The sequence below is a fragment of the Triticum dicoccoides genome, chromosome 4B (genome assembly GCF_002162155.2).
Source record: "Triticum dicoccoides isolate Atlit2015 ecotype Zavitan chromosome 4B, WEW_v2.0, whole genome shotgun sequence".
Taxonomy (NCBI): Eukaryota; Viridiplantae; Streptophyta; class Magnoliopsida; order Poales; family Poaceae; genus Triticum; species Triticum dicoccoides.
In genome coordinates this window covers 525,547,383-525,561,606 of record NC_041387.1, presented here as the reverse complement: position 1 = coordinate 525,561,606, position 14,224 = coordinate 525,547,383, and the positions used below count along the sequence as shown (strand labels likewise).

The 14,224-nt window shown below is 48.9% G+C and overlaps 1 protein-coding gene across 1 annotated transcript; it reads right to left on the bottom strand.

The window, feature by feature from the left end:
* Positions 1-8,904: 8,904 nt before the first annotated feature.
* LOC119291236 (probable leucine-rich repeat receptor-like protein kinase At1g35710) lies at positions 8,905-13,250 on the bottom strand. The gene is made up of 11 exons (XM_037569959.1): positions 13,013-13,250; positions 12,152-12,299; positions 11,348-11,419; positions 10,620-10,691; positions 10,316-10,387; positions 10,098-10,241; positions 9,893-9,973; positions 9,721-9,792; positions 9,508-9,579; positions 9,328-9,399; positions 8,905-9,219 (listed from the first exon to the last, which is right to left on the bottom strand). Exons 1-11 carry the CDS (start codon positions 13,104-13,106, stop codon positions 9,129-9,131), a joined length of 990 nt encoding a protein of 329 aa, XP_037425856.1. The 5' UTR covers positions 13,107-13,250; the 3' UTR covers positions 8,905-9,128.
* Positions 13,251-14,224: the final 974 nt, after the last annotated feature.

The following is a 14,224-nucleotide window of genomic DNA, read 5'->3' as shown; positions in this document are numbered from 1 at the left end:
TAAGGGCTAATGGCCCTCGACCACCGTATCATCATCCCCTTGAAGAGGAAGGATGGATTCCTCCCACCCAAACAGAGCCAAAATCGCCTTGACATGGCAGTCCATGAGCGGCTTGTCGAACAGCCTGGTGTATGCTTCCAGGGTGTCATCGCTTATCAGATCTGCCTCGTTCGCTAGACATAGCTTCTTGATCAGGACCGCTTGCTGTTTTGAAGCCCGAGAGCCCCGGCCTCCTTTGGCAAGTCGCACGCTGCGCCTGGGAGTTGTTACAGGCGCCTTCTTCTGGCGCGGCCTTCTCTGCTTCACCGCAAGGCCCCTGGATGTGGGCTGCTCCAGGATCGGCGTGATGTTGCCCCTGAGTTCATTGCAAAGCTGGATCGCCCTATCCTCAGGAGACGGGTCCGGCACGGCCAGGACGGGCGGCAAATTTGTTTCCTCAAGCTGTTCAGAGAGGCTAATCAAAAACCATCCAGTGCCTTCCGTGCATGGCGGTGTCACATCCCCATGCAGCTCGGGCCCCACGATTCCCTCCACAGATTCCGAAAAACCTGGCAAATCCACCAGCACGGAGCTGCCACAGTTGTCGCTGTCAAGATCCTCCTCGGTCAGTGCACATGGCCCCCGCAGCGGGCTTTCCTCCACCTGGGAGAGGCGTAGCTCCCAATTGCCCACTCTGATCCCAGGCGAATCTCTTGCGCCCATAGGGCTGCTAGGCCCCACCAGCGGACACGACCCGGCCTGGCCCAGCACTGTCTGCCCACTCATCGTCAGGGGCGGCGCGATCTCCCCTTCCGGTTGGTTGATCGAGGCCACCGAATCCTCCCGAACCAGCATCCTTGGCGCGTAGCCTGCCCGGCCCCCTCTCTGGTGACCAGTGGGGCCGACCCTGCTTTCCACTGAGGGAGCCTCCATGCCTATCGAAGCGCCTAGAGCACGCTCCACTCCCAACGGGCGTTCCACACTGACCTCACCCACGATCAGGGTCGCGTCAGCCGTATCATCCGAAGCAATCCCCGTACAGTCCACCTGGTCATGTTGACCGTCCACTCGATTTCGAATTCCACCCCCCTGCTGCGGCCGCGGCGGCAGAGGGGCCGAGTTCGCCGAAGAAGAGTCCGACGAGGCCCTGGATGCGGCGCCGGCGGGCCCCCGTTTGCATCCCGACGGCCACCACCCCCATCCTCATCAGCAGAAGGCGGGGAGGGGGGCGGCGGCGGTGGTGGCGGAGGTGCCACCCCGGCCAAATCGCCCACCCGAATCGCATCGCCAATCTGGCTGATCGAAACCGGGTACCACAGCGCGTCGTCCTGCACTCCAGTAGCCATGGCGTGCTCGCCGCGCCTGCCCTATTCTTCCACCACGAGAATGTGCTTGGAAGGGATTCTTGCCGGGTCATCCGTCCGCAGCCAGACCTTGAACTCAGCCATGTCATTGCGGGACGCCGTGGAAGTCGCAACCTTGACCACCAAGCCGAGCCCGTGCAGCAGCACCTCTGCAGTTCTCCGCGTCCAGGCATTCGCCGACACCCCACGAAGCGCCAACGGCACTAGGAAAGGCATGGCGACTCCGGTCGCACGCGCACGGCGAGACCACGGCGAGAACACCAGATCGAAGAGCGGTCTCCCCGCGCGACCGCGCCTGAGCACTCTGTTCCGCAGCTCAAACCGATCTGCACAAGACAAGAAAATCCTCTGGGTAGTACTCCCTGATAGATATATCTCCGGGCACAAGCTCGAGCTCCTCCACCATGGTAGCAGCAGCAGAAGCCAGGTCCGCGGCCTGATGCGAACCCACGACGGTCACCACCACCGCCCTGGACAGCTCCTCCTCCAGGGCCCATAAGTCCGGACCTGACTCCAGGAAGACGCAGTCCACCGGATCATCCACCGGCCTGCGCGAGAGCACTGACGACACCGCCGGCTCAAACGGGACCGAAAAGCCAGGGCCTTGAACGCTGCCCGCCGATTCTGCACGGACGACCTGACTCCACGAGACGCCGAGGCGGACCGCCCCAGCCGGCGGAGGCCCAGGCGGCGGCGGGGGCAGACGCGACGAAGGCGGCGTCTGACGGCCCGGGCTGGTGGTCCCCGGGGGCGGCACCGGCGAGGAGGGGCGCTGGCGCAGCGCCGGGGGCGCGCGTGGAGGATCCGCGAGCGAGGGACTCCGAGGGCGCCGGCGCGGGTTGGTGCAGCCCCTGGAGATGTGGCCGTGCTCACCGCATCTCACGCACACCGGCGGATTCGTGCACTGGGCGGAGATGTGCCGGTCACTCCCACAGTTGTAGCAGCAGCCAATCAGCTCCGCCGGGATGCGGCTTCTCGGGGGGCGGGAGGAGGGGAGGATGTTCGGCCATTGGCCCGGCGGCGAGCGCCTCCTCGGCGCCTGAGGCGGATGCAACTCCGGGCTGGCCACCCGGCGAGCAGGCCGGGACTGCCACGGCCCATCCTCAGCGGCAGCCACCGGCTCAGGGGGGCGAGGAGGAGCGTCACGCACGATGGGACCCCGCGCCGTGCCGACGACATCCGGGACAAGGACGAGCGAGCGCAGCGCCGGTCTAGCCGGAGCAGGAGGCGGGGATGGAAGGGCGGAGTAGTCCGACGACGCCGCCGAGAGCGACACCCGCGAAGCCATGGTGGCCGCCGGGTCCGGAGCGGAGGCCGGCGGGGTTTGGTGGGCGCCGGGGCCGGAGTGGCCGCCGGCGCAGGGCAAGAGAGCGGGGAGCGGGGAGCGGGGAGGGAGCGGGGGAGGGAGACAGTCCGATAGACTTTGAGAGTGCTTTTGACACTAGGATACGAAGGGAGCATTGAGGCTGACGTAAGACAGAACACTGAGACTACCCTTACTATTAAAGGCATATTCATTGTAATTTCTTTTTCGTGCTTCATAAAGTCTGGACTTGTGTTGTTGTGCTTAGGATTACTCTTCGACTGCTTCATGATCGATGTAATTATCATTAACCGTTTGTATTGTTCGAAGAAACCTAGAAAGGCTTGAAAAGTTTGTACTCCCTCTCTCTCAGTTTACAGGGCGTGTGTTGTCAATTTTACCAACCTAATACAAGTCATATATTATAAAAAAATATACCAATATAAACTTCAGATGTTTTATTTTCAAGAGGTATAATTTTTGTGTTATATAGTTTATATTAGGGTGATAAAATTGGCAACATAGGTATACGCGCAGGACTTGTAAACTGAAACAGAGGGAGTAGCAAAATGCCTAGAAGTCGTGAGCTTAGCTCAAATCTACTCATTAAGTAAGCTACATTTATATCTAGTTGATTTAATGTGTGCAGCTGGTATTCAACCATGGTTATCTAATTGTGTGAACTAGTTACGACTTTCAATGTAACATGTGGGAGCTTAGTTTGACCATAGTTAGGTATACACCTTTTTGCCATAACTAATATTTAGTTAAAACAATACTCCCAAACCAATACTTTTAAGGAATTTTCACAATATGCAAAGCAGACCAAAACCACTATATACCACTCAGAGCAAATAAACCAATGGGCTAAGCAAATGACACCCTTAGTATTAGGGGGGGGGGGGGTCACTTGACATGGAAAAGAAATACAGTATTTACATACAGAAAATATGGCTCGATTTCATGAGATAATGGTAAGAAACTCTATTAAAACAGCGTGTCTGTGATGACTTAAGTTTACAACTGGGAAAGAAAAGTACCTCGAGTTGCGTTTTCTTTAGCTGAACTTCATACAAATTTTGAATGACCGATCCATATGAATTTATTCACTGCACCATCCAAAGACACTTCGTACACAAATTTCCATGTGTTGAATAAAAATTACACACTAGACATTTCGTACTTATAAAAACATACTCCCTTTGTAAACTAATGTAAGAGCGTTTAGATCACAAATTACTTGTCTTTTCCTTCCAAATTTTCGTTTTTAATTTCCTGCGGTCCGAAGAGGCTCTGCGGTTGGGGCCGCGGAACCAGACCCTAGAACCACCGACATTCCATCCCACGGCCGAAACTGCGGTGCTCGATCATGTCCTCTTAAGCACGTACAGTACGTACGTAATGACGCTAGCGATCAAACGCGACGCCCCACCAACCCAACAACTCGACGCGCACGCTGGCACACACACTGCACGCACATTAACAAATCATCAGACCGAAAAGCCGTGAAATGACCGCGAGAAAGGATGAGAGAGCCGTGAAAGCTCTCACGCTCAATCACTGGGGTTGACGGCGACCTCTCATCGACCGGAAAGAGAAAGGATACGCGGCCGTTTCTCCCGGCCGGCGGACGCGCGGTGCCGCGCCGGTACGTACCAGCGAGCACGTAGTAGGTACGCACTTATATTCTTCTTCTCTTAAATTCCATGCACGCGACGCGCGATCACACCACGATAATCAATACTACGTATATAGCTACTTTTTTGTATTGTTCTTGTATGTATACGCGACTATGCATGCATGTGCGACTTCTTCTCGTTGATTTTCTGGGGGTCCCCTTTTGACGTCGGATTGCGTGCCGGCCACGTGGTAGGTAGTGCCCCGATTTTCCCTTTTTCTTTTCGTCCGTGTAATGTGTATGTACTAGCGGTGTGAGAATGTCACGGTTGTTCATCGCTTTGCACCGACAGAGATCAATCGCGGCAAAAACCCTCGATGGCTGGATCGGATAAAAGGATTTTTATCCCACGCACCTCCTCCTCAAGAAAAGGTTTAAGGTTCCTCCGCCTCCCGCCAGTACCATCGTCGGTCCGTCTCGTCTCCGATGGTCTTAGTGTCTTGGACATGATGGATCCTGACCCTTGTCGAGGGAGGTCATCGTTTTTAGTTTTTTTTTTAGTTTTGTTAGGGCTCGTGTCCTGCTCAGGAAGGCGCGCGAGACGGTGACGGCTTTCTGAAGATGGAATAAAGTTTTCCCCGCCCAGCCCCCGTCCTGGTGGTGCGTCTAGCATTGTCGGTGGCGACGGTGGGTGTGTGGATATGTGTCTCCGGCGATCCGTTTTTGATGAATTTGCTCGAATTTGGTCACCGTTCGTTTACGTTCGAGTGTCTTCAGTTTGGATCCTTCCGATCTAAGATACTCTTCATCAGTGACGGTTGTTGTTCTATTGCGTTGGTCCTATGGTGCCTCAGCATGATGACTTTCCGACTGACTACTATAACATGCTTTGCGTGGCTCTGGCGAGGGAGGGGCGATGACGGCGGCACGCCTTGGGCTCGCTCCGGTGCTTGCAGTCGTCGCTAGGTGGAGTACGAATCTGGATGTAAATTTTATTATTTCTGGTTTTCGTTGTACTTCTGTGATTGAAGATGAATAGATTGGAAATTTCACCCTAAAAAAGAGGTGTTTCGTTTTTTTCTCATTCTCAAACATGGAAAATTTTAGGACCCCGATAAAATCCGAGCGCTCGGATTTTAATCATTTCATCCTGAACGTTTTTACATGGCAACTTTAGTTGACGCGAGGTGGCAACTTTAGTTGTTAAGACATGACAATTTTGTCCCACTTTGTTTTTTGTCAGAAAATTGCAATGTTTGCCAACCTCATGTGAACTAAAGTTGCCATAAAAAACGTTCGGGTTGCCATGCTTAAAATCCGAATGTTTGAGATTTATCATTGCCGAAATTTTATCTTCGCTTGGGGAAAGTTGAATAAAAAATATCAACACTATTACCTGGTGAGTGCAAGAAAATATTCTCATCATAGTAGTAGTATAATTTTGAAGATCGTTGTTGCAGTTGGTGCTCACATAAACATGCCTTGCATGTCTACTATTACATCTATTGATTATACGTGGACGCCCTGACAGAACAAAGAAAAAGGAGCCGGAACAAAACTACAACGTGCATGCTCCTCCGTTTCTGTGCACTGAGATCTATTATAGCTATAATAATAATCAGATTATGAATGGTAGGAGATGCTAATGTTGCTCATGGCCTAAAATACAGCGTACTTTGGCTTAATCAAGCTCATCCTACTAGTATAATAGTCCTAGCACTAGCTAGCTCTCTCCCGACGAAGTCCATATACGTGCAGGTTGTCGTGTTTATCTATAATCTTCTTTCAGTAGTTGTTAATTTAGGCAGACAGCCAAATACTAGTAGTAGAGTAGTACGTAAAACAGGAAGCACTTCGAAGACCAAGTTGATGTGGTCTCTGCTCTACTGATCTCTCCCAATGTAGCATTGCATTGTGTACTACTACCCGACTAGTGGTGCTGTGGTGCTAGGTTTGCTCCTTGCTTTCAGAGTTTCAGTGCACCTGTACTTTATTTTCCCAAGAAGAAGATTTTTGAGATTTTCTCGTTGATATGACTTTCTTTCTGGCCGATCGAACAACTCCACAACCCCTACCAAAACCTCACGGACAAAAAGGAGTGAGAAATTGGGTGGTGTGGATAGAGCAAAATGTCAATCATTTGTCCTGCCCCGAGCAATATCCAAACGAGCAGAATCAAACCATGACTCACAACGTTGGACCACCCCATGGGTTCGGTTGGGTGGTGCCCTGCCCTCTGTGTTTTCTTAACACTACTGTAGTTCGGTGGCGCCTCGATCTGCTTGTGTTTGGTTGGTGTCTTGGTGCTATAAAAACATAAAACAACGAACAAAAAGGCAAAGCCGAGGTGCTCCGGCAGTCCAGGTGACCCCATCGGTTCCAGCCAGGCAGTACGTAGCTTGGCCCGTGCGCATCCTGATTGATTCGCCGCAGAGGGTGAAATTAAGTGAAAATAAAATAAACGGTAGGCCCGTCGAGCCACACAGCAGTATTTTTTTTACATGTTTTTTCGTGGAGGAAACAACTAGGGAAGATGACTGTCAGCACAAAACTTAGTATCTTTGGTAGAGGGAGTACATCAACCTCTGTGTGTGCTTGGGAGTTACACACAAGCATATGAGCAGCAGACAACATCGGCGGAGCGTCGTGCACCCACCAGCGGTGTCGGTCGGCAGACAAACCTAACCCTTCTCCAACGCTAGGTGCCCGGCCGTGTACTGCTACTACCTCCGTTTTTTAAATGAATGTGGTTAGATCTTAGTCGAAGGAGACTTAATCAAGGCTTAATTGAGTGACATAACATGTATAGAAAGCAAAAAGAAACTTTTTTTTTGCATAAATTTTCATGTAAGATCTTACGAGTATCGCATCGATTGAGACTTAACAACGAAGTTCAGTCGACTGAGATTTAGCAACATCGTTTCTAAATATAAGTCATTTGAGAGATTTTTCTATGGATTACATATGGGTGTATATAGACGTACTCCCTCCGTAAAGAAATATAAGAGCGTTTAGATCATTACGGAAGGAGTATTTTAGAGTGTAAATTCACTCATTTTGCTCCGTTTTTAGTTCATATTAAATTCCCTAAAAGAGCTTATATTTAGCAACGGAGGGAGGGAGTGCATGTTTCCAACGCATGGAAAGGAGAATTCCATGACCTCTGCAGATCGCATGTGACGGACGCATCGTCGCATGCATGATCACACGCACCCTTCCTTGTCGCTCTCGGCCATTAGAAAAGAAGATTTTGCACGCATTGACCTTAGTGACATTGTTAAGACTTGAGAGCACCCGCTGGCCTGATTGATGCTGTGAAGTTGCAACGTGCAGGTTTAACGAAGCAACTACTCGTGCAGTAATGCACCACATGTCATGTCTGGGTATCACATCGCATTCACAAGCCCCCAAGTCATCACACAAACTGCAGGGTATCTACTGTGATCCGAGCCTGACCTCGGTTATTCTTACTCAATATTTTTGTAAGGAGGTTCGCATATTTGATCATGATTAACTGGAGCGTCTGCCTGGTAATTGCCCGGGACACCTGCCTACAGCTCTCACTGATGATGAGGCATCTCTTCTGGTCCAGTCCAGCAAAAGACAGCACAGGTTTTGGAACAGGAAAACAGCACAAAGGGAGGACCAAAGGAGGCCGAGGACCATGTGGCGTGGACAGTGACACTTATGTGCGAGGGAGACAAAAAACTTGAGGGAACTGTTCGCGCATCCATGGCAAACGATCAAGGGCGCCGGACCGCCGGTAGTCTCACTCTCACACATCCATGGCTAGTGCAGGACAAGAACCTCTCATGTGGCAAGCCACTGTTGGACAGATGGACAGGCATGTAAATGTCACCCTGGCAACAGCAACCAGGACAAGGATTGGCCTAACCCGCCTCGTCGTTTTTCCCTCGCAGATGATCATAACCGCCTGGCGACAGCATGATCCTTGAGACTGAATCATGCTACAAGGAGTACTATACATGGACCACCAACACCAGCAAGGCAGCAAAGGTATCCATGTTATTAAGGTCATAAAAGAAGTAACAGAACAGAGTAGGAAATGCATGTGCCCTTGACAGTATGTATGCATTCCTTGCTGCAACCGCTCATCCAATCAAACTGTTGGCAGCAGACGATCATTTCATGTGCATGTGGCTCTTCTGCCCTGACCCCTGAAGCTGCACACTGGTGTCCTGGCTCTCACTTCACTGCTTTTCTTTTCTAACCTGCATCATCGCCATCTTTCTGATTGATGCAGGCTGTAAATTGTGTCATCATGGTATGAAGATTGATAGTATATGGTGCCCCTTCATCCGGGGCAGGTCTTACGGCCAGCCTGGTCTTGGCATGTTCTCGCTCCCACTTGTCCCCTGGTTCCGAGCGTGCATTCATGCCCTCCGAGTTCGCTTCCAAAAGTCCAGATCACGTCCAGTGGAGCGAGGCAAGGCAAATGTCGTTGGCCACACACACAAACGCCGGCTGGCCACACCATCCATGGCTGTCGGTGCCATGCAGCGCGCGTGCAGCTGGCGACGCATCTGATTCTCAAGGAGGACGCCTCTCCGTCGTAGTAGACACAGGAAAAAGCAGCACGGCCTGTACACTATTCCGCGACAGGATCGTAATTCACCGGCTCCGGATTTCACTGATTTTTGTATTCTATGCAAGCGGCTTTGTGGTTTGTACGCGTAAACTTACCATTGAACAGCGCAGCGAGAAACATAGTTGATGTGCTACTAGTTTTACAGATATCATATACGTACGTCCTAAAATACGCGTGCATTTCGCAACTGCGTCGTGTAGAAAGGCGACTGCTGTCGTGCAGAATAAACAACAGGCCCACACTTCATGAGCTTGGTTAAACCGAGAGGTCGGCCTCGGGTAATTCAAGCACCTTGTGCACTCCTTTTGATCTGCTTCCTGGCCTAAACTGGTTCCCCTCAATGTACCTGCAGCAAACATATGCACCTCAGCAACTGTGCATACAGAATAATTCTTTTCGATGGCATGAAAGGAATTTGTTTTGAGAAAAAGTTGAGACTCTAAAGCCAACGTACAGCTCCTTCAGAAATGGATGCTTGTATAACCCTTCAGGAATCCTTCCAATGAAGTTGTTGTTGTCCAAATACCTGCCAAAAACCATTGTACTTGAGAATACCAGAACCAGATGAAAGAGGAAGATTCACATTAATCAAACACTAGGCAGAACTTTAGAAATTTTAAGCAGTAAGGCTCACAGATATGTCAATCTTGGGATCTGAACTAGCTTTGGCGATATCGATCCAATCAGCCTATTATTGGACAAGTGCCTGCAGAACATACAAGGATAATCAGGTGATTTTTTTTTTTACTTTTATTTTGTGAAAGAGGTCTTCCCAGGGGGGAAATAAAACTGAAGTTTATGATGATGTCTTGATAAAGTGTTGACTTTAACTTCTGAAAAAACTTACAAGATCTCAAGGTTGGTCAAATTCGCAATCTGATCTGGCACCACTCCAGCCAATTGATTATTATTAACGTATCTGCAGACCACAATGTATAGCAGTCAGCCTACCGGCTTAGGAAGACAGCATTCTCCAGTCAGGAGAGAACAAATCGGTAGCTTCTAAAATTTCTGCTTACAGGTTTCTCAAGGAGGGGAAGCCATTCTCAATGCTGAAGACTTCCCTCAGAGTGCCTATCAAGTGGTTGCCACCAACATCACTGCAAAAGGAGAGGATTTAAAATTCATGATATACTGCAGAGAAAGGACGGACTAAAATATTTGCTAGTATAGATAAGTTTTTCATGTGAACTTGAGAGAGAAGGAACCGGGACGGAAGTTTACAGGTGACGGAGATTTTTGAGAGTTCCAAGCTCAGGGGTGATCCGCCCAGTAAAGCGGTTCTCATGAAGATAAAGATAGCGTAGTTCTGGTAGGTTTGCAAGCTCCACAGGGATTTCACCTTTGAAGTTATTGAAGCTCAAATACCTGAACAGTAGTAGTAGTCAGAGGCACAGAAACTGAGACATAATTAATCCAGTTCATTCCAAAACTGAACTTACAAGTGTGTAAGTTTCTTTAGGTCACCAATTTCAGGCGGGAGCACATCTTGAAGCTTATTCCACCTCAGGTTCCTAAAAGTATGAACGAAATTGCTTAGCTGAAGAACAACTGTATTCAAAATAGGCAGCTCTGAAATCTGAACCATAATGCCAACAAAGTAATTATGATTCAATACAGCATTATCCAGGGACACTGGAAGAATACAGAAACTGAGAGGAATGTTTTGTACAGCGAGAACTAAAACAATTCGGCAAACTAGCATCCAAATATACCTCAGTAAACACAAAGACATCCCATACTTACAATATCTTGAGGTGTCTCAGCCGTCCGATCTGTGGAGGAATTGGCCCCGTCAACTTATTATTGTGGAGATCCCTATAGTTACAAAAGTTCAACTGTTCTCAGTTCAAGGATGTGTTAAAGATGAGGTAACATAGGTCAAAATTACAAAGATGTTTAGTTCAGCCTTTAGTCTGATAAAATAACCACCTCTAGTCTCTGATAAAATAACCAACTTTAGTCTCAAATATAGTTTTTTTGGGGAAAACGATACTTCTACAATGTATAAATTGAATAAACATTTGGTACACAGAAAAGTGTAACTCAGCCACAATAAAAAGCTGACGTTAAGTTAGGTAATGTTTTCAGAGTAAGCTAGTTCCTAAATTCTGGCTAATGATCTATGTAAATTCAGAAACCATGACTACATAAACAGAAACATAAACTTTCCCAATAATATATACATCTGCATGGATGTCTTGCCATGTTCATCTACTTGAGCTGATGGAGTGATGGTTATGCTAAAACACTACAAACTTGACAGTAAGTAAATCCATCACTTCAATCATGCCGACAGGTTATCGCTATGTGCATCACGACACTTATATAGAAGACAGAGTAGCGGTGAACAGGAAAAAGTTCTTGTTACACTTAGTAGATACAAAAATGCCAACAGTTCATCGTCACACGCATCAAGATGCATACACAGAACAGGAGAATAAAAGCAGTGGTAACAAGGAAAAAGTCCTTACAGTTTTTTTAAATCCAGCAGGTTTGTTACCGCTGTAGGGAATGGACCAACTATTGACACAGCATAGACTTCCCTGAAATAAGGTAAAGTGATATAATATGGTCACTCTAACTTGAACAGTACACAAAAGCTTCAGACAAAGTGCATGATTGTGCAATTAATAAAGTTAACATCCATATGCAACATGCATCGATTGGTCAAAGATTATGTTATGCTAAAAATCTTATTTATTCAATTATCTCGAACATAGGAATGGCGAATTTACCATACAAGAAAAGTACACCACTTTCCCTTTAACTGGTACCAGAATAGTTTAAAATTACTACTGTCAGAGTAGGTTTGAAGTACAAGGCAAGATATATGGCATGATTTATTAGGTTTTTCTAGTCCTGGTCATGGTCTATAGTTGAAATGTACAAGAACGAATGGTTGTCTGCAGTTCTTCAGGTTGAGATTGCATCTTGAAGATTTCATGGTTTATAGTTGGAACGTACAAGAATGAATGGTTGACTGCAGTTCTTCAGGCTGACATTGCATCTTAAAGATTTTCAAGCAAGAAAGTTGTTCAAGGAATGACTTTCCTGTAGCTTGACATATCTCAGGTAGTTACAAGGCTACACCATGGATGGACTACAAGTATGAATTGAGTTTCTGTATGCAAAGGAGCGTACTAAACTAAATATGTAACGACAGTTTCATATCCTTTTACATGAAAATGCTAGTCACTGTAAAATATCCTTCAAAATTTTATGTATGCCAACATAAAAAAGAGAGAGTAAAGTCAAGAAATGAAGACATGTCTTACAGTTCGGTGACAACTCTGTAATCCCCTTGCTGAGTACATGTCACACCAGACCAGGGGGGAAGGTCACCATGCCCACAAGGGTCATCGCCGACCCATGAGTAGACAACTCTCCATCCTAGTGAAGCCTTGATCTCATTCAACGCTTTCACTGCAGCACAAACACAACTTCAGTTTGGACAGTCGCCGAGCAACTACTGAACGGTCACCGTAAGTTTCTAATTCTGCATAATGTCTATGCCTCTATTAACAGACAAATTTCTCCTCCTATCAGGCACCAAGTAATATCTTATGCAACCGGGGAAAATGATACATACTACACCAGATAGCGCATCGTAAACTAGGCAACGTACCGGGCCTTCATTCAGCTACAACTGAATCATGAAGTCCAGGCCAATTATCGCTTGGCACCAGGTGAGCCCCCGATTTGTGTTAGTTAACATATGACATCGCCAGCTCATTTTCTTTCAGAGATCATGCATCACTGGCACAGAAACTTAAGTGCCATGAGCACCAATTATCTAAAGCACGGCGAATTTAACCACCTAATAATGAGATAAACAAGGGATAGATCCTACTGTCACGCTAAGTGTCCAGGCAGGGTCTCAGCTTCACAGATGCTGAAACTAACCTACAACCGTCAGTGCCAGGGAGCCAAATTCGGCAACCTAACAAGCGGACGCCCAATTCAGCACCTCTAACGAACCAGCAGGGGAATGCAGCGTCCTACGCGCGAGGCTGGGTCAGATCTTCCCCCAGCAAACAGCTAGTACAGAGCCCATCTCGCTGTAATCGCATCAAGGGGCCTGCCGGGAGGGATCGATTCGCTCGAACGAGGGGGGCGGAAGAGGAACGAGCAAGTACCGTCTCTCTTCACCGTCTTGCCCCGCGCGGCGCCGGCGAGGAGGAGGAGGGAGAGGAGGGGCGGCAAGAGGCGGGCGAACGACGCCGCGGCCATGGGTGGGTTGAAGTGGGGCAGGCTCGCTAGCGGTGGGTGTGGGGCGCGCGGCGGGAGACCATATGAGAAGGAAGAGGGAGGTGGCGCCGCGCCGGTGTGGGGAGTGACTAGTGAGAGAGTGGGCAGGCCAGCACTAGCTAGCTCACGATCCCTCCCGCGGTGTGGACAGTCCCACGGCCGCTCTCGCACTCGGAGAGCTCGCCGCCGCGTCGGTGGGTTCGGTCGGGTTGGCCGTGCCTGGGTTGGGTTGGGTTGGGTCGGGTCGCACCGAGCGAGCGACCGGTGATGCACGGTTAATTTGGCCACGTTCCACTGCTAAAACAAGCATTCTTTTCGTTTAAAAAAGACAAAAAAAAAATGCCGACTGATGTTTTTTTTCTTTTGAGAAAAGGATCAGGTCTATTATGAAAAATCACCGGAATTACAAAGCATCTCAAACATAACAAACATCGCATCGAGATTTCGAGACCACCGAACGACCACTATTGCCGCCAGAACGAGCCGTCGATGCGCCGTTGTCGCCGCTCCCTTACCGGAGCCGGCTTGAACTTGACGATGACATCCGGGAAATCTTCGTGCACGTGTCCCTAAAGACCGGCGCCCTGGAATCGCAATCGTCACTGTTGAACCCTGCATGGATTTGAAGCATCCGAAACTAAATCTTGCCACATGTCGAAAACCCATAATCTCATCGCCCCCAAGGAGATGATAGGAATCTACGCCGAAGCTTCGTCGACTACGTTCAGGCGGACGAACTCGAGGAGGGTTGGAGCCCGAAAGACAATCTCAAAGAAGAAACGTCGCCATCCGCCCGAGCGACGCACCTGCGAGGACTAAAACAATCCTAACATAAACAAATAAGCAAAGCGAAGGCACCGAGATTTCCCACCCAGCCACTGGCCGCCGGAGCTGCAGGCAGAGGGAAGACGAATCCACCAGCTCGTCGATGAAGCATGGATGGGAGAGTTTGCCCTAATCGTCTAGAGTTAGAGCAACTCTAGCATACCCCGTATATCTCGCTAACCCGCATAATTCCAGCGAGTATACGGACTCGGCCCAATTTTCTGGCCAGAACAGAGCCCGTATACTCGTCCGGCCCGTAAATTTTTTTACTGCGG